The 18,030-nt window shown below is 45.4% G+C and overlaps 1 protein-coding gene across 1 annotated transcript in view; it reads left to right on the forward strand.

Annotated features, from left to right (window-relative positions):
- Positions 1-10,867, forward strand: part of LOC132389328 (zinc finger protein 239-like) — a 28,354-nt gene extending 17,487 nt beyond the window's left edge. Inside the window, exons 4-7 of the mRNA XM_059961847.1 lie at positions 906-1,072; positions 1,421-1,660; positions 6,207-6,283; positions 10,741-10,867. Of these exons, the coding sequence (XP_059817830.1) occupies positions 906-1,072; positions 1,421-1,660; positions 6,207-6,283; positions 10,741-10,867 (611 nt within the window). The remainder of the gene's footprint in view (positions 1-905; positions 1,073-1,420; positions 1,661-6,206; positions 6,284-10,740) is intronic.
- Positions 10,868-18,030: the final 7,163 nt, after the last annotated feature.

Genomic DNA, 18,030 nt, shown 5'->3' on the forward strand with positions numbered 1-18,030 from the left:
GCAGCTCAGTGGGAACAGGGAATAATACCAGTGGAGAGAGTCAACTGAGCCAGGTCACAGATTGGAGATGGCAGAAATGTCCCATTCTTACAGAGACAGGAAAAGCATCAGGGAATTTGATGGTAATTCCAGATACCAGCACTGTGTCCAGTCAAAAGGTGATTTCTCTCTCCAACTTGGGTTGAACCTCACAGTAACAGGTCGCATGTGAGCTACTGAAGTGATCTCATATGTAATGTTGTCTTTCATTCATTGATGGTTTTTGTAAATCTTTTTACAGGTTAGAAATTTGAAGGAATTTGTCTACGGGGATCTCAAACACAACTCACCAGTTTTGCTGTCTCTGTCCAGATATTTAAGAAGTGGAGCAAGGGATTCATTCAACCCGCCTTGCTGCTCAGATTATGGGCAGTGATTCACTCGGTCATCTGACCGACTGGCATGCATGCCAATTTAAAAAAGGGGAGAGGATGTTCTCCTGCTCAGACAGTGGGAATGGATTCAGTTGGTCATCTCAATTGAAGGTACATCAGCAAGTTCACACTGGGACAAGGCCATTCACCTGTTCTGTGTGTGAGAAGGGATTCAGTCGATCTTCCCACTTGTGGACTTACAGTCATTTCACACTGGGCAGAGGCTGGTCATCTGCTGAATTTGTGGGGAAGGATTCACTCGATCATCTGACCTAATGGCTCATCAGCAAATTCACACCGGGGAGCGGCCGTTCACTTGCTCAGACTGTGGGAAGGGATTCACTTTCTGATCTAAACTGAAGATACATCAGCGAGTTCACACTGTGGAGAGGCCATTCACCTGCTCTGACTGTGGGAAGGGATTCACTCAGTCATCTGGACTACTGGTACACCTGCGAGTTCACACAGGGGAGAGACCGTTCACCTGCACAGACTGTGGGAAGAAATTTACTCGGTCATTTGATCTCCAGGTACATCACCGTGTTCATACGGGGGAGAAACCGTTCACCTGTTCTGACTGTGGGAAGGGATTCCATGGACCACCTGACCTTAATAGACACCAGCGATTTCACACTGGGGAGAAGCCGATCACTTGCCCAGTCTGTGGGAAAGGTTTCACTTTATTATCTGACCTACGGAGACACCAATCAGTTCACACTGGGGAGAGGCCCTTCACCTGCTCAGTCTGTGGGAAGACATTCAGTCAGTCATCCGACCTACAAAGTCACAAACGAGTTCACACTGGGGAGACACCGTTCACCTGCTCAGACTGTGAGAAGACATTCACTCGGTCATCCCACCTACAGAGACACCAGCGAGTTCACACTGGAGAGAACCCATTCACCTGCTCAGTCTGTGGGAAGGGATTCACTTTCTGATCTAAACTGAAGATACATCAGCGAGTTCACACTGTGGAGAGGCCATTCACCTGCTCTGACTGTGGGAAGGGATTCACTCAGTCATCTGGACTACTGGTACACCTGCGAGTTCACAGAGGGGAGAGACCATTCACCTGCTCAGACTGTGGGAAGAGATTTTCTCAGTCATTTGATCTCCAGGTACATCACCGAGTTCATATGGGGGAGAGACCGTTCACCTGCTCAGACTGTAGGAAGGGATTCCATGGACCACCTGACCTTAATAGACACCAGCGATTTCACACTGGGGAGAAGCCGATCACTTGCCCAGTCTGTGGGAAAGGTTTCACGTTATTATCTGACCTACGGAGACACCAATCAGTTCACACTGGGGAGAGGCCGTTCACCTGCTCAGTCTGTGGGAAGACATTCAGTCGGTCATCCGACCCACAAATTCACAAACGAGTTCACACTAGGGAGACGCCGTTCACCTGCTCAGACTGTGGGAAGAGATTCACTCAGTCATGCCACCTACAGAGACACCAGCGAGTTCACACCAGGGAGAAGCAATTCACCTGCTCAGACTGTGGGAAGAGATTCACTCAATCATCCCACTACAGAGTCACCAGAGTGTTCACACTGGCGAGAGGCCGTTCGCCTGTAGTAAATGTGGGAAGGGTTTCACTCAGTTATCTAACCTTGTGACACACTACCGGGTTCACACTGGGAGAAACTTTCAATAAACTGCATGCTGGATATTTGTCCATCACCATTGCTGAATGCAATTTTGAGAGTGACTGTCAGTGCTGAACTCTGCAATTATTGCTGCTGCTCACCACACCCAGTACTGCACCCTGGTCACTGGGCATGGGAGGAGTTTCTTCTGCTCCACATTCACCTTTAATGGGACTGGAGTTTAATATTCTGGATCTGAGACAAATAAACCAGTTCTGTTTTGAACTTTGTCATCAGTACTTAGTGAATTTATAACACACCTAGTATACAGTAGAGAGTTAACTCAGGCCAGCTGATCCTGCCAATGATTCAGTTCCATGACGGTCCTTTTGAATCTTCCCCTGTTCCCCTCTCGATCTCTCTGTGGTGATGAGTTCCAAACAGTCACCTCTCTGTAGGTGAAGACGTTTCCCTTGAATTTCCTGCAGACGGAAGAAGTCGAGCTGACTGCAGTTCTGTCTGAGATCTTCTTCACCCTTCAAATCTCTGGGCTGATGGAGAATGGCATTGGTAGTTAATTTCCTTATTCATGGCCGATTTTCACATTATGGGTCATTTTCCTGCTCCTAAAAGGTTCTTAGAAAACACCAGTGTCCTCTAAAGACTGAAAGCAGAATGGGAAACCATCAGTTGGATGTGCAACGTAGCAGAGTTAGAAACCAGAGGCAGGTCTGCACAGGGCAGAGTTTTGGGCTCTGGACAATGGTCGGGGTAAGAACATATGACGAGGAGAAGGGAATCAGCAGTGGGACGTGGCTGCAACAGAGTGGAAACATTTGGAAGCTAATTGACAGAGAAAATCTTTTGTTTGTCTGACTGATGACACAAGCAATACCTGTGGTGAGGTGCTCCACTGGTTCAGGAACGTGTATGTTGGGAATAGTTTTATCGACTGAAGGAGCTGTTCCTGCTTGTTTATCCTGTAATATTTTATCCAGGTGGTTATTATGGATTGCCCTATCTGAAATAATGTTTTGATTACGTATAATTTGTAAAATTTTGAATCTAACTGGATCAGGCTTGAATTTATGGTGTCTTTATGAAGTGATGGAGACTCTTAAAGCAAGATTTTGTTGAATGTTATTTGCTAAGATTGAGTTAAACTGCTGCAGGATCCTGGAATGTCTTGGATTGTGTCTGGTTTCTCTTGGCATTTTCTGCACTTACTACCCTGGTTGTATTTTATGTATTGTTGATTTTTTTTTAATGTCAACCAGTTTTTCCTGTAATTCCCTCTGATTCTGGGTAGTTGTCCCTAACTCTGAGTCGGGCACTCGATGTTTCTTTGTCAACACCTTGTCTGCTCAGATCACTGGGATGGCTTCCAGGAGGGACATACTGATTACACTGGTTAGCGTTTTTCCCCAGAGTGATAATTCATTTTTCTGAGATGCCCTCTCATTTATGTTTGCTGCTCTGTACTTCATATCATAATTACATCTAATATCATAATGGCCAAAAAGAATAACAGCAGAATTAGGTCCTCTGTCTGATCGAGTCTGCTCGGCCATTCAATTATGTCTGATCTTTTTTTGTCTTCTCCTCAACCCCAGTTCCCAGCCATCTCCCCGTAATCATTGATGCCATGTCAAGTCAAGGATCTAACAATCTCTGCCTTAAATATAACCAATAACGTGGCTTCTGCAGCTGCATGAGGCAACAAATTCCACCGAATTACCACCCTCTGGCTAAAGAAATTTCTCTGCATCACTCTTTTGAATGGACTTCCCCCTATCCTGATGCTGTGCCCTCTTCCTAACTGGAAGACCATAATCTGTGGATTGGTGAGAATATCTCCTCGCTGACGATCAACACTGGCACTCCTCAGGGGTGTGCGTTTAGCCCACTGCACTATTCTCCGTATGCACATGACTGTGTGGCTAGGCATAGCTCAAACAACATCTACAAATTTTCTGACGATACAAGCATTGTTGGTAGAATCTCAGGTGGTGATGCGAGGGCGTACAGGAGTGAGATATGCCAACTGGTGGAGTGGTGTCACAGTCAAAACCTAGCACTCAACATCAGTAAGACGCAAGAGCTGATTGTGAACTTGAGGAAGGGTAAGACGAAGAAACACATACCAATCCTCACAGAGAGATCAGAAGTGGAGAGAGTTAGTATTAATCTTTCCCTCGAATGATAACCTCTACACGCGAAACTCATGCTGATTTGCTCATCATTCACTGTTATTGTTGCAAAATATTTCCCTACACTCCATCTGGAAAATTGGCTGCAATTTCTAATTGTGGAAAACACTCCCTCGTATTCCAGATATCACTCCAGAAATGATTTGCTTTCTAAATGGGCTATCCACATTGAGTGCAGCGCTACTCTCGACAGTGGCAGGAAGAGAACCATCCACCATGTGGGAATCTGATCCAAGTTCTCAGCACGGGAATGAATGAGAAAGATTCAAATGTGTTGGCAATTCAACATAACACAAACACATAACACTGGTTCGGGGAGGTTTTATTACTGTCCTGGTCAAAGCCCGACTAAAATATTTTAGCAGCCTGTGGTGCTGTAGGCCTTTGATCGTGTCTCCATCTGTTTGCATTCGGAGCTGTTGGTCCTGCTTTTTGAGACAGTGATTATAACTTTCTATACATTTGCTGATATTTTATTAACATTCCTGAAGCTGAAATGGTCTGAATTGGTAAAGTGTCACAGCTTCTGCGTTATTTTGAGGTGCACCACCGTTGTGAAGTGATGTGTTATTACAGCGTGTTTCTCGTTCGTATAAAATCCACCCCTATTAGGAGCAGAAAATCAGACGTGATACTTGTTTGTGTTTATTTTTGGGGTGAATTAGAAATTCTGATCTGAGTTGATTTGCTTCCTTTCACATTTTGTCCGACAAGGGAATCTCTGAAAACACGAAGGGTGAGAATTATTTGTGAATGATTAATTTATTCGTGCGTCTCCATCCATTTAAAATTTTGAAACAGATATTTGAAACATAACTAATTCAGCAGATGCTGGAAACCAAATATGAGTGAGGGTGAGGGTGAGAGTGAGTGAGTGAGTGAGAGAGAGAGAGAGAGAAAACACACGCTGGAGGAAGTCAGCCGGGCGGGCAGCATTTATGGAAATGGATAAACGGTTGACGTATCCGTTGAGAACTTTTTCAGGTCTGGAGATTAACGAGGGAGACGCCAGAAAAAAATGGCGTAAGGAGGGGAAAGGTGATAGAGGAAACCAGGTGAAAGATGAAGGGCTGGAGCGGAAGGAATCTGATCAGAGCGGACAGTGGAGTACAGGAAAAACAGAAGCAGTTAGGAAGTGATAGGCAGATAAAAATAGGCATGAACCCAGCGAGGTGAACAGAAGAAGATGGGAGAGGGAGGGATATTTTTTGATCATTCATAACACCAGGTTGGAGACTACCTAGACGGAAAATATGTTGTGGCTGCCCCGTCTTGAGGCAAGCCTCAGCACGGCACAAGAGCAAGCAATGGACTGAAAATGTCGGATTGGAAATGGGAATCAGAATTAAAATGTTGGGACTCTGGGAAACACCGCTTTTCACGCTGCCGCGATGGTGCTCGAGGAAATGAGGTTCCGTTTATCACTGGTCTCACCAATGTAGAGAAGGCCGCACCAAGGGCACCAGACACAACAGATGACCACAGCAGATCCACAGGTGAAATGTTGCTTACCTGGAGGGAACGCGTTTGGGCCTGGACTAATGGTTGGAGAGGAGATGAATGTGTGGGTGTAGCACTTGGGGGGCTTGCAGGGATAAGCGCCGTGAGGGTGTTAGGGGTGGAGGGCTGAAAGAAACGAGATTATGGAGGGAGTGATCCCTGTGGGAAGCGGCGAAATGAGTTGGGAGGTAGTGATATCGTTGTTGGTAGCATCGCTTTAAAAGTGGGATCAGCCTGTAGGCGCTCACCAGGTCTTCCACCACCTTAACAGTGATGGAGTTGCTCTTATCTACCACGCCATGACGTTCCGCACCCAAAAATCATAATTTGTAAATTCAGCCATTTCCAAAGAGATCGCAGAAAAAAAAATATCTTTACCTCCCCATCACCGCCACACAACCGCTCTCCACTTCCCACAGGGATCACTTCCTTCATTATTCCGTTTTCATTCCGAACCTCACTATTCATCTCCCTCCCGGTGCTTATCCCAGCAAGAGGCCACAGCACTACAGCTGCCCATCCACGTCCTACATCAGCACCAGTCTTTGTCTCCAAACAGCCCTTCCAGGTGAGGCAACAATCTACCTATGAATCCATAGTCTGTGTGTCCAGTGTTCCCGAGGCAGCCTTCTCTACATTGGCGAGACCCATCATTCATCGGGGACCTTTTCGTCGAGCAGCTCAGCTCCAGCGACCAAAAACTGACCTTCCCCCAGGCAAAACCTCCGATTCCGATTCCTATTCCTGTTCCGCAGCTTTCTCTTCTTCCACGATGAGACAATCCCCAGGATGGAGCAGCAACAACTTCCAGTCTATGTTGTCTGGGTAGCCTCAATCCATGGCATGAATATCGATTCTCCTTCCCGTGGAAAGAATGATCACCCTTCCCCTTTTTATTCTATTCCTCAATCTGGCATTTTACCTCTTCTCACCTGCCTATCACTTCCTCATCGGTTCTCTCAAGCTTCCCTTTCTCCTATGGTCCATTCTCCAGTCCAGTCAGGTTCCTTCCTCTCCATCCTTTTAGTTTCCCCGTCCACCAGGCTTGACCTATCACCGTCCAGCTTCCCTTCTCCTCCTCCGTTACCTTTTTTATTCTGGCGTCTCACCACTTCGTTTCCGGTCCTGGAGAAAGGTCTCGGCCCGGCACTTTGGCTGTTTATTCACTTCCATGGATGCCGCCCGACCTGTGGAGTTCCTCTGGCAGTTGGTTTGTGTTGCTTTTAGTACTTCTGTTGTGAGTGCGAGTCAAATGTGATATTTCCATGTTTTTGAGCCATTGATGCCTCACTGCCTTTCAATAATGAAGTTGAGTTAAAAACTCAAGATTTTTTAGTCTACAAATTTATTTGTCAGTTTCATTGCTCCGATTTGTGACTATCCCATTGACGGGTTGTATGTTATTAGTATGTTTATTAGGTTGTGGTGCGTTATAACATTGAAACTTTCAATGTGTTTGAACAGCAGCATTGTTTGTTATTCAGTGTCTTCTATACTTGCTTTGTTGTTTGGTACGTTTCTGGGGCTAACATTTGGTATTATGTTTGTGGTTGTAGTCTACACTATGTGGTGTATCCGAGAGGTTACCGAGTGTTTAAACCTCCTTAACGAACTGAACAAAGCTGTAGAGGCAATGGATGAGGTTGGTCAGGATCCTCAGGGAAGGGTGAGGGACATGAAGGGTTGTAACTACAATTGTGTCCGTCCATCCAGGGCGAACTTCGAGCAACACCGATGATCAATGGGCAACATTTCGACTGCCTTCCTGAAAACAGAAGTGAAGGACGCTGGTTTCATAGACCATCAGTGTCGAATCCTTTTCAAAGTATAGAGAATGTAGCATCTCCTTCAGCTGTTCACTGAGCTCAGTCTGACTGACGAGGTGAGGAGCTCAGATGTTGCAGCATGCAGCACAGTTCCTTGAAAAATGAAGGTATATGCAAACAACGTGGGACGTCCACTGCAGGAACCATCCTGTTCCAGACAGCCATCACCCCATACCATTCCCATACAGGATGAAATCTGCCGAGACGCCCAGCAGTAAAACCAAGGATTTTCTGAGGTTTTCGGGGTCGCTGTAATTTTGACTACTACTTGGAGCCCGGAGTCTGCTGTGGGCTCTGCTGACCACTAAATGGTTCGTGATGGTGAAAGCATTGAGCAGGACAACAACAAGGAATGGGGTCACAGTTGAAAAGACAGAACGAAGAACACACTTTAATGTCCAAAATTGTGACAGAAGTAATTCTCAACTCTGCATGCAAAGGCATGTTAAAGGGAAGATATACATATATATATTGGACCATGAAGAACTTTAAGCAACTCAGTGAAGGCGCAAAGGTCAGAATCACATCCGCCGTTCTCCCGGTACAATACTTAGAGAGTAGATCCTGGAAGCAAAAGGCCTCAAATCGATCAAAGGTGAAGGCGACGGTGAACCAAAGAGAGCAATCTGTGGTGGCCTGCATTAAGAAGACGTGGGTTCTACACACGCGGATGTAAAACAGGAAGGGGAAGTCATCCGGAAAAGCCTTCGGAATTTTCATCAATATAACGTCCAGGAAAACGACCGCTAGGTCAGCCGCTGACATGGCCAGCAGATAGCGGATGACTGTTTTAGAGAGTCCGCACTTTCCCCGTGATAGTATGACAATCGTCGGCGCGTTCACTGTGAAAAGCAGAAGTACGGAAATTATATATCAAACTGAGAGCCTGTATGTGCCAATGTCTGTTTTATCGCCACAATATATCAGCCTCTATCATGATGTTTGGCAGCGCTTTCTTTGCACCTCCTTTTCCTTGTATAGAAAACCTATAACCAACCTCCCGCCGTATTTTCCCACTCCTTTTTGTTATTTCCATACTGGGAAAAAGACACAGGCGTTTGAGTCTGTCTATGCCTTTTACAATCGCGCATAAGTCGATCAACTCAGCTCTCATCCTCCAAAGAGCTGAGCCCAGGCTCGCTCCAGAGCGTTCCAATCCAGAACTAATCCATTTCTGGTTCGCAGCAGCAACGTACCTAACCAGATCCACATCTCTTTTTATCCGCCACTGTGTCAACGAATAAACAATTTTAAGAATTAAACCTTCCTTTCAATTACCCATGCAGTGCCCATGAAAAGTATTCGCCTCCTTGAATGTTTTCGTTTTGTTGTGCAGCTTTGTATCACAGTGGATTTAATTTGGATTTTATTCTTAACATGATAAACCGAAAAATGTCAAAGTGACAACAAATCTCTAAAACGTGATCTAAATTAATTACAGATATAGAACCTGAGCGTGACTGGGGTAGAAGAAAGAATGTGTGGGAAGGCGAGATTGGGGTGAAAGATGAAAGGGGGAGAGATAGAGATAGGTAGAGAGAGTGATAGAGGGGAAGAGGGAGACGGAGAGAAGGAAACGGTAGAAAGCGAGTGTGGGGAGAGGGAGATTTGGGGTTAGAAAGATTGGAGATAGAAAGAACCATGGAGTGAGGTACAAGAGAGCAATGTGGAGAGAGATTGACTGGAGGGACAGTAGATAATAATGGCAGGAGAGGGACAGTATAGAGATAGAGGCAGGCTGTTGAGAGAGATTTCGAATGACTGAAAAGATCGGAAGCTGGGGGAGACCGAGACGAATGGGGTAGGGAAAGAGACCGGGCTTGGGCAGAGAGACGTGGGACAGAAAGACTGCGCGGACGTGGTAAATCTTCGATGAGGATGTGTAGGGAAGAGAGAGCCAAAACCATGAAAAATGTACCGTGAGGGTCTGGAGGGCTTTCCGTCACGCACAGCATTCCGGGACTGCAGTGGCACCATTGGAAAGTGCTGCCGAATCATCCAACCTGCCTCGGTGACTCCTTCCCCTGACCCGACTCCTGCCAAACCGCATCGGCGTTCTCCCTCCCTCATAACCTTCTTCGCCACCTCCCTGTCTCTCTCTAATCTCCAACCTCGCTCCTTGTGGATGACATTTCCGAATATAACGTTTCCAATGCTGTATGTTGCCTCAGTTTTGTGAAATTGCAGACCTCTGCGTTTTCCACTTGAGAATAGCATCTTCTCACCAATACTCCTTGGAACGATAACCCGGCTGCACAGGTCAGATGGGTATAAACGGATGACCCACAAATCAAGAAAACAACATTATGACATAATTCTATTGTTCTACAGTTTCGCACGCTTCCCTGCTAATGGATCTAAAGGCAAGCCTTTTACTTGTGCAGAGTTCCACACTGCATGATATAAAAGATTCGCCAATTAAAGTCTGGTACCGCACTTCACTTTGAGATATCTCTGCCAAATTGCTGTAGTCCAGCAGGATCCCGACAAAACGGGATTGAAACGATGGAGTAACTATGTCTCAGAGGCACATTCGAGTTCGCCACCCGTTGGGGGTTCCGTTTTGTGCCTAGAGAACCTGGCCCATCACCGGGCAGCAAGGATGGGATCGGCGGAACCAAGTAGGAGAGACAGCAGTATTGCGTGAAGTATTGTGTGAAATAAGGATCCTAGTCGCACCCAAGATGTTATCCGGTAGATAAACAAAACCAATAGATAGAAATCAGACTGCAAGAAGTGAACAGAACGAAATTTCGTTCGTGCTTCTGCTTGCGACTGACGGTCTTTCCTTTGCAGGACCAGGTCAGTAGATAGAAGAAGGATGGGAAGTAGCAACAGTGACGTTGATCAGGAATGCGGGGAGAGTCTTCGCTGTGAAGGTAAAGAAGAAAACGAGAAAGAAGAACCCGAAAGTTGAACGAGTAACAAAATCCCTGGAAGTTCCATTGGTGCCGCTAATCTCCCTCCTGATAGGGTCTGGTTGAAAAGTGGATATGTTGCACTAGATATGTGATTCGTTTTACTAGTGGTTTGTGTGGTTGGACACAAGGACGGTGGTCCTATTGGAGTCTTTTTAGTTAAAGAAAGTCAAATAATTTAAACATGAAACTGGTAGTGGAGACGGAGATCCTACGTAGGATTATGATTTTATAATGCAGTAATGTGTTTTGATTTATGCACTTTGTTTGTTTGTGCGTAGTTCACCCGAGGATGTTCTTGCTTTCATAAGTGTTTGTCTGTTGCGTGTGCTGCTGTACCCTACACTCTGGGTCGACGAATCGTTGTCTCGTTTGTCGGTGAGCATGTGTGTAGTTAAACGAGAGTAAACTTGACTTGAGTTCAATAAATTCTGGAGGTATAAGCGATATCAACCTCCAGAACAACAACAACAACAACAAAAATAGACTGACTGACCAAACGATGTCCAAACAAAAGAAAGGGGATGCGTCTCAATGTCTATATCCTCACCTAGACAGCCTGAGCTCAGGCCCGAATCAGGTCTGGACAAAGTTTTAATGTTAGCAGAAGCCATACAACAAAATCAAACATCCCAAACCCGCCTGATAACGCTCAGGCAAACGAAGCAGAGGGGCAGCAGGGTGACAAATGTCAAGTCAAATAACTATCGAAGGAAAGATGAGGCCATTTCTAGGGTCGATTCCGAAACATGGAGGGGTCTCAAAACGGTACATGACTTTAATTTGCGTATTCGAACAGGAAACGAGGAGAAATAAAGAGAAGCGAATTCAGAAGTCGATTCTGTTGCATCATATCCAAATATATATATTGTAACGTTCTCCTTCGCGTGTCACGAACGCCGAATTTAACGTCGAGATAAACCAGTTAATAAGAACCAGATCGCAGTAAGATTAACCATTTACTGTTCACTCTTCACACTAACATATGGTGAAAACTGTTGATAAAACAATACAAGATTGATACAGTATTTGTTCCTTCCTTAATATCACATTTCAAGTGTAAATACTTGCAAAGGTGACTATAACGACATTACACTAAGGTGCAGTATACAGGGAGAGTTTACCTGCTCCATTGACTACTTTAAATACACTTCCATGCAAACTATCCGCGACTCTTTAACTAACGAAAGCATAAACATTATCTACCGTCGTTACTTCTAACAGGATCGGCATTAACATCTTAGTTCAACATATCGATTATCTATTAACTTACAGCGTTGCTCTCACTGTGATTTCTCATGCCTGCAAAACAACTCTGCTCAGGTGAGCCTCGTGGTAAGCCCCCACCCTCGCGCTAATTTCAAACCGGTATTTTCCCACAAGTCGCGGCGAAACCGGATGTGACGTCATCGCATGCCGATATATTTTACATGCAATGAATATACTTTAAACACTTCTAATTCTAACTAGAAAATACTATTGAATGAATTACTAAGCGAAAATATTATAGACTAAATAACTGTCGTAAAGACAGCACACTCCCCGCTTGACCTTCGTAAGGTCACAATGAGCAGAGTACAAAACTTAGTCTCTTAATCAGTCATTGGGTAGAAGTAGAATAACTTCTGTAACTGGCCCTTGGTAAATTTTCACATCGCCTTGGTCGGTAATCTTCAATTCGATCTTCCTGACATGTCCATCCCCGCTAGGGAATGTAGCAGTGATTCTGGCCGTTGGCCAGATTCCTGTGGGGTTCTGTCCACTTTTGTCTCTGTTGCAACAAAGGTAGATATTTTTGTCTCCAGCGAGGCCAGAACTGATTTGCCAGAGCCTGGACTTGTCTCCATTGCTTTGTGTACAAATCCTTGTCTGAGAAGTCTCCTGGTGGAGGAGGTGCTCCTGCCTTCTGCGTAAGGAGCGTTGATGGCGAAAGTATAAAGGGGTTTTCTGGGTCAGAAGACACAGGTAGCAATGATTGTGCGTTTATAATGGCTGTGACCTCTGCCATTAGGGTGCACAGTACCTCGTGGGCCAATCGGGTGCGTTGCTGCATCTCAGGTTTACTTTTCTGGGTTTTCCGTAAGGACGTGAACCGTTTGACTGCCTGCTCTTTGTTATCTGGTGAGCGCTGGCGTGGTTCTCTGAAAGGCAATGGGGCAACCCCATTATTTGCTTCATCTCTGAAGACCTTGGTGTCTTTGGGTTTTAAAGAAATGGTATCTTGAGCTGATTGTGCAAGTTTGTTTCCGTGCTCGGTTTGAATGAAAACTGACTGACCTAGCGTCTCGTCGGTTACTTTACGCTTGGTAACGTCTTGTTGTGCTTCTTTAGGGTACACCTCTGTAAGGCAGATCTCGGAACAAGAACGGCTTGACTGAGTTTGACCGCAAACTTCTGTACGGTTCGAGCTGACAATTGTTGTCCTGGAGTGAACCTCTCCCTCCCCGCCGTCCTGTTGTGGGTGTGAAGGAGCGTTGTCGGTTCTTTCATTCTTGACTTCATCACGGAGCCGTGAGGGTAAATTTCCTTCCTCGTATGCATGTGATGCGATCGTGACTCTCTGAGGTTCCTCGTAGCTGGGGAAGTTATCGAATACGTATGGAGAGGGGAGACGAGCCTGCCTGTCTATTTGATATTGTACATAGTCGCTTGTGCGTTCCAGTCTGGTCCTTTCTAAAGTAGATCTTACTTCGGTCAGATCACGCGACCCTTCAGCTTCTTCTATGTACTTTGCTTCCACCATGGCAGCTTCTTCTTCTCTTTCTAGCTGCAGCACTTGCAACTCTGTCGATATTTTTGCCATTTCCAACTGGGTTTCGGCTTCTCTGGCGGCCTCTTCTCTTTGTCTGGCAGCCTTTTCGGCTTCTCTGGCGGCCCTTTCTTTCTGGATTTCGGCTTCTCTGGCAGCCTCTTCTCTTTGTCTGGCTGCCCTTTCTTTCTGGATTTCGGCTTCTCTGGCAGCCTCTTCTCTTTGTCTGGCGGCCCTTTCTTTCTGGATTTCGGCTTCTCTGGCAGCCTCTTCTCTTTGTCTGGCGGCCCTTTCTTTCTGGATTTCAGCTTCTCTGGCAGCCTCTTCTCTTTGTCTGGCGGCCCTTTCTTTCTGGATTTCAGCTTCTCTGGCAGCCTTTTCTTTCTGGATTTCGGCTTCTCTGGCAGCCTCTTCTCTTTGTCTGGCGGCCCTTTCTTTCTGGATTTCAGCTTCTCTGGCAGCCTTTTCTTTCTGGATTTCGGCTTCTCTGGCAGCCTCTTCTCTTTGTCTGGCGGCCCTTTCTTTCTGGATTTCGGTTTCTCTGGCAGCCTTTTCTTTCTGGATTTCGGTTTCTCTGGCAGCCTTTTCTTTCTGGATTTCGGCTTCTCTGGCAGCCTCTTCTCTTTGTCTGGCGGCCCTTTCTTTCTGGATTTCGGCTTCTCTGGCAGCTTCCCTTTGTCTGGCGGCCCTTTCTTTCTGGATTTCGGCATCTCTGGTGGCCAGTTTCATTTTCAAAACTGCTTCTTGTCTGGCGTAACGCAATCGCACCTTGGCGGCTTCTCCCTTTCTGGCGGCCCTTTCGGCTTCTTTGGCAGCCCTTTCGGCTTCTCTGGCAGCCTTTTCGGCTTCTTTCTGGATTTCGGCTTCTCTGGCAGCCTTTTCTTTCTGGATTTCTGCTTCTCTGATGGCCATTTCTTTCTGGATTTCGGCTTCTCTGATGGCCAGTTTCATTTTCAAAACTGCTTTTTGTCTGGCGTAACGCAGTCGCACCTTGGCGGCTTCTGCCTTGGCTCTTGTCTGGGTGGACATACTTGATGTCGGTTTACTGACCTTGTCGCTGGGCGCCATCGGCTTGATCCCGGATCGAGCTGACATTGCAGCACTTGGAACACCTGATAACGCCTGGGTGGGCTTACTTGATGTCGGTTTACTGCCCTTGTCGCTGGGCGGCGTCGACTTGAAGCTGGATTGAGCTGACATTGCAGCACTTGAAACACCTGATAATGCCGCTTTTTCACTGTAACGTTCTCCTTCGCGTGTCACGAACGCCGAATTTAACGTCGAGATAAACCAGTTAATAAGAACCAGATCGCAGTAAGATTAACCATTTACTGTTCACTCTTCACATTAACATATGGTGAAAACTGTTGATAAAACAATACAAGATTGATACAGTATTTGTTCCTTCCTTAATATCACATTTCAAGTGTAAATACTTGCAAAGGTGACTATAACGACATTACACTAAGGTGCAGTATACAGGGAGAGTTTACCTGCTCCATTGACTACTTTAAATACACTTCCATGCAAACTATCCGCGACTCTTTAACTAACGAAAGCATAAACATTATCTACCGTCGTTACTTCTAACAGGATCGGCATTAACATCTTAGTTCAACATATCGATTATCTATTAACTTACAGCGTTGCTCTCACTGTGATTTCTCATGCCTGCAAAACAACTCTGCTCAGGTGAGCCTCGTGGTAAGCCCCCACCCTCGCGCTAATTTCAAACCGGTATTTTCCCACAAGTCGCGGCGAAACCGGATGTGACGTCATCGCATGCCGATATATTTTACATGCAATGAATATACTTTAAACACTTCTAATTCTAACTAGAAAATACTATTGAATGAATTACTAAGCGAAAATATTATAGACTAAATAACTGTCGTAAAGACAGCACATATATATTGGCATCACCACGGTAATTGGGCTATAGACCCCGTGTGAAGTTCGGGCTATTGGACAAATTTTTGAAATTTGTAAGCCCTTGACTGGAAATGTCCGGATGTTCTGAAATGCCGTCCGTGGAACCCACTTCGCCTGCAGGACAAAGCGCGGTTCAATTTTGCAGAGGAATAGAGGTGAAAACGATAATAATGGATGTAACGCTACCATGGGCACGTGGTTAAAGGGACAAGCTCGGCTGCCGTCGTGGGCTAGTCTGTCAGCATATTGATTTTGGAGAGGGATCCAGGTGCAGTCAAACAACAGGAGACAACATAACTGACGTTATTTCCCGTTTCCATGACGTATGATGGAATAGACTTACAGAGCAACTCTGCGCTGCCATACACGGAATTGAAAATACACCTGGAGTAAGATGTTAACCAACGACAGCTTATCCTGACATGCAAACATCTGATGTATTTACATTGCACCTTAAGTATAATCCTTAAGTTTCACTAGAAACATTAATTATAACAAAGCGTCGAGTTAGTAGTAACTGGCGCGAGGTGCATAAATCTATTGTGCGTTCGAAAAGATATCGGTCGTGTCAACTCTTACTTCTGTCAGCCCCGGGCGAGGAAAATCACCAGTGTTGTGTACCGCTAATCGGTTGCAGGACAGACAGCAGTGAGACGGAACTGGAAATGCAACAGAGTGAGTAATGTTCCGTCAGAAAGTAGTGCAACATCATTAAAAGCAATTTTAATTCGGATTTCCAGTATCATTCTTTTATTTTTCAAACATCGGCAAACCTTCCAGATAGAACTCAGTTCGTTCGGGAGAGAAACAAAACAAATAACTTTTTGCAGTTGCTCTGGAAGTTCATTAAATTTCAGCGTGCACTTATCATCAATAGAAATATATATTCCCGAATGAGACTTATTTTTTTCTGTAGGGAACCGGACGTGTGGTCAGAGAGAAACAGAGTATAGATGGCGAAGGAAAGAAACAGATTGTCACGAGGCCTTGGGATATGAACAGAGATAAAGGCGTGGGAGATATGCAGGGACAACGAGGGAGCAGGTCGGAGATGGAGATAGAGTTAAAAAAAAGAAAAATATACACGCTCTGTTTCAGCCCGATCATCTTCCCTCACGATGAAACTCACTAGTCTGCAATGAGATTAAATTTTGATGAGAAGTGGACGTGGGGGAAAGAGTAAACGAGGACAACGTGAAAGATATTGAGAGTAAAACACCATGAGCATCACTAAAAAGAATGAATCAGAAACAACGGAGAGAATGTAGAAATGGAGAGGATTTTACCTAACTGGACCAACCCGGATTAAATCGCTGTCAGATGTAATGGACGTTATTACAATAAAACGGGCGTGACCCGACTATAGACCCTTCATCGGGGTGAATTACTGCTGAGGTGACCACTACATATTACACGTTCGTTGAACGACACATTTCACCTGTACTGGGTAAGCAGCGAGTGAAATATATCATCACAAAATGCATGCGTATTTCCGAGCGCTCAGTTGTTACCCGTGGTTCTGCATACCGTATCGGCAAGTGGATAAATTATGAAGAAAACATGGTGTTTGACAAAACACCTGCAGAAATCAGCAAGCCGATCTACGATTTAAGGAATTTGGTTAACAGTTTCAGTGGGTGTTTCACCGCGTTCTGCAGCTCCTCTCTGAACTTGCTCTGAGTAAATACATGTGTTGGTGCAGGAGCTGAGGATCTGCAGCATCGTCGCCGTGGATACTGCGATATAAGTCGGATCCGCGTCCCTGTAACGAGGGATATTTGCAATCAGTACGTAGATATCAAAAAACCACCAGTGTTAACCACAGAAATATAAAACTACCGGTTATACTGAATAGTAAAACGACGGATTTCATTCGGTTCTCCATTTCCGGGTCCTGTCATCCTTTCCGTCGCTGCCGGGGAGCACCATCCGGATTTTTTTGGCGGAAAAAATCCGTCTAACTGTCAGAGCATTGAACAATAAAATCAGAATAAACGGGAGACAAGGAATGAAAATACGGTGAATCATCTGAGTGCGACCTACGAGGGCGACCCACGAATCTCGCTCTGGTCAAACAGCCATAGGAAACTCCGTTAACTAGCATCAACGGATCTAAAGTAAAGTAGAAAGGGATTAATTCTAAACAGCCCAGAACACTCACCGTGCCTATGACTATAACAACCGTTCATTCGATGCAATATTTTCTTTTCAACTTTTCACAACAAATGACCACAAAACTGTCATTGGTGAAGGCGACTGTCAGCCAGACAGAGATTCAGGTGCTTGCTCAAAGGAAGCAAGGGACGAACTTGTAAACGGGAGTTCGATGGAGGAAGGAAGACCAGAAGTATTTCATAACCTTCCACTTCAGCAGAGGGTCAGAGATAACGACCAGGAGATCGGCCGCTGCCATTCCCAGCAGGTTCCGTCTGAGACATTTGGAGAGACCGCGCTTACCTCGGGAGAAGATAGCAATCGCCAACTGGTTAACTGCAAAATAGAAGAAAAGAAACAGAGAAATTACTGACTAGTCAGGGTAACGGAGCAGCCGTGTGATAGAATTAGATTAGATTTTGTGGGTTTTTTTTTCTGGCTCACAGCGAGAATCCCCAGTACATAAGAAGCCATGTATTATCGGCGTGGAAGAGAACTTGCGCGAATTTTGTAATAGTGTTAAATCAAAATGAATTCGTAAGCCGACGAGAGGAGAGCTGCTTAAATTCTTCCTCGGGCGCAGTAAAGGATGGACATTCAATACAGCGTCACTGGCTCTGAACAGCACAGGAATGAAATTAAATCCACACCTGCAGTTCCCTCTACTCACATTTCGGAAATAAATGAGCTATTCGCTCTGTTCCATAACCAAGCCGCGCAATTCACAGACGATTTA

Source organism: Hypanus sabinus, unplaced genomic scaffold (genome assembly GCF_030144855.1).
Source record: "Hypanus sabinus isolate sHypSab1 unplaced genomic scaffold, sHypSab1.hap1 scaffold_532, whole genome shotgun sequence".
Taxonomy (NCBI): Eukaryota; Metazoa; Chordata; class Chondrichthyes; order Myliobatiformes; family Dasyatidae; genus Hypanus; species Hypanus sabinus.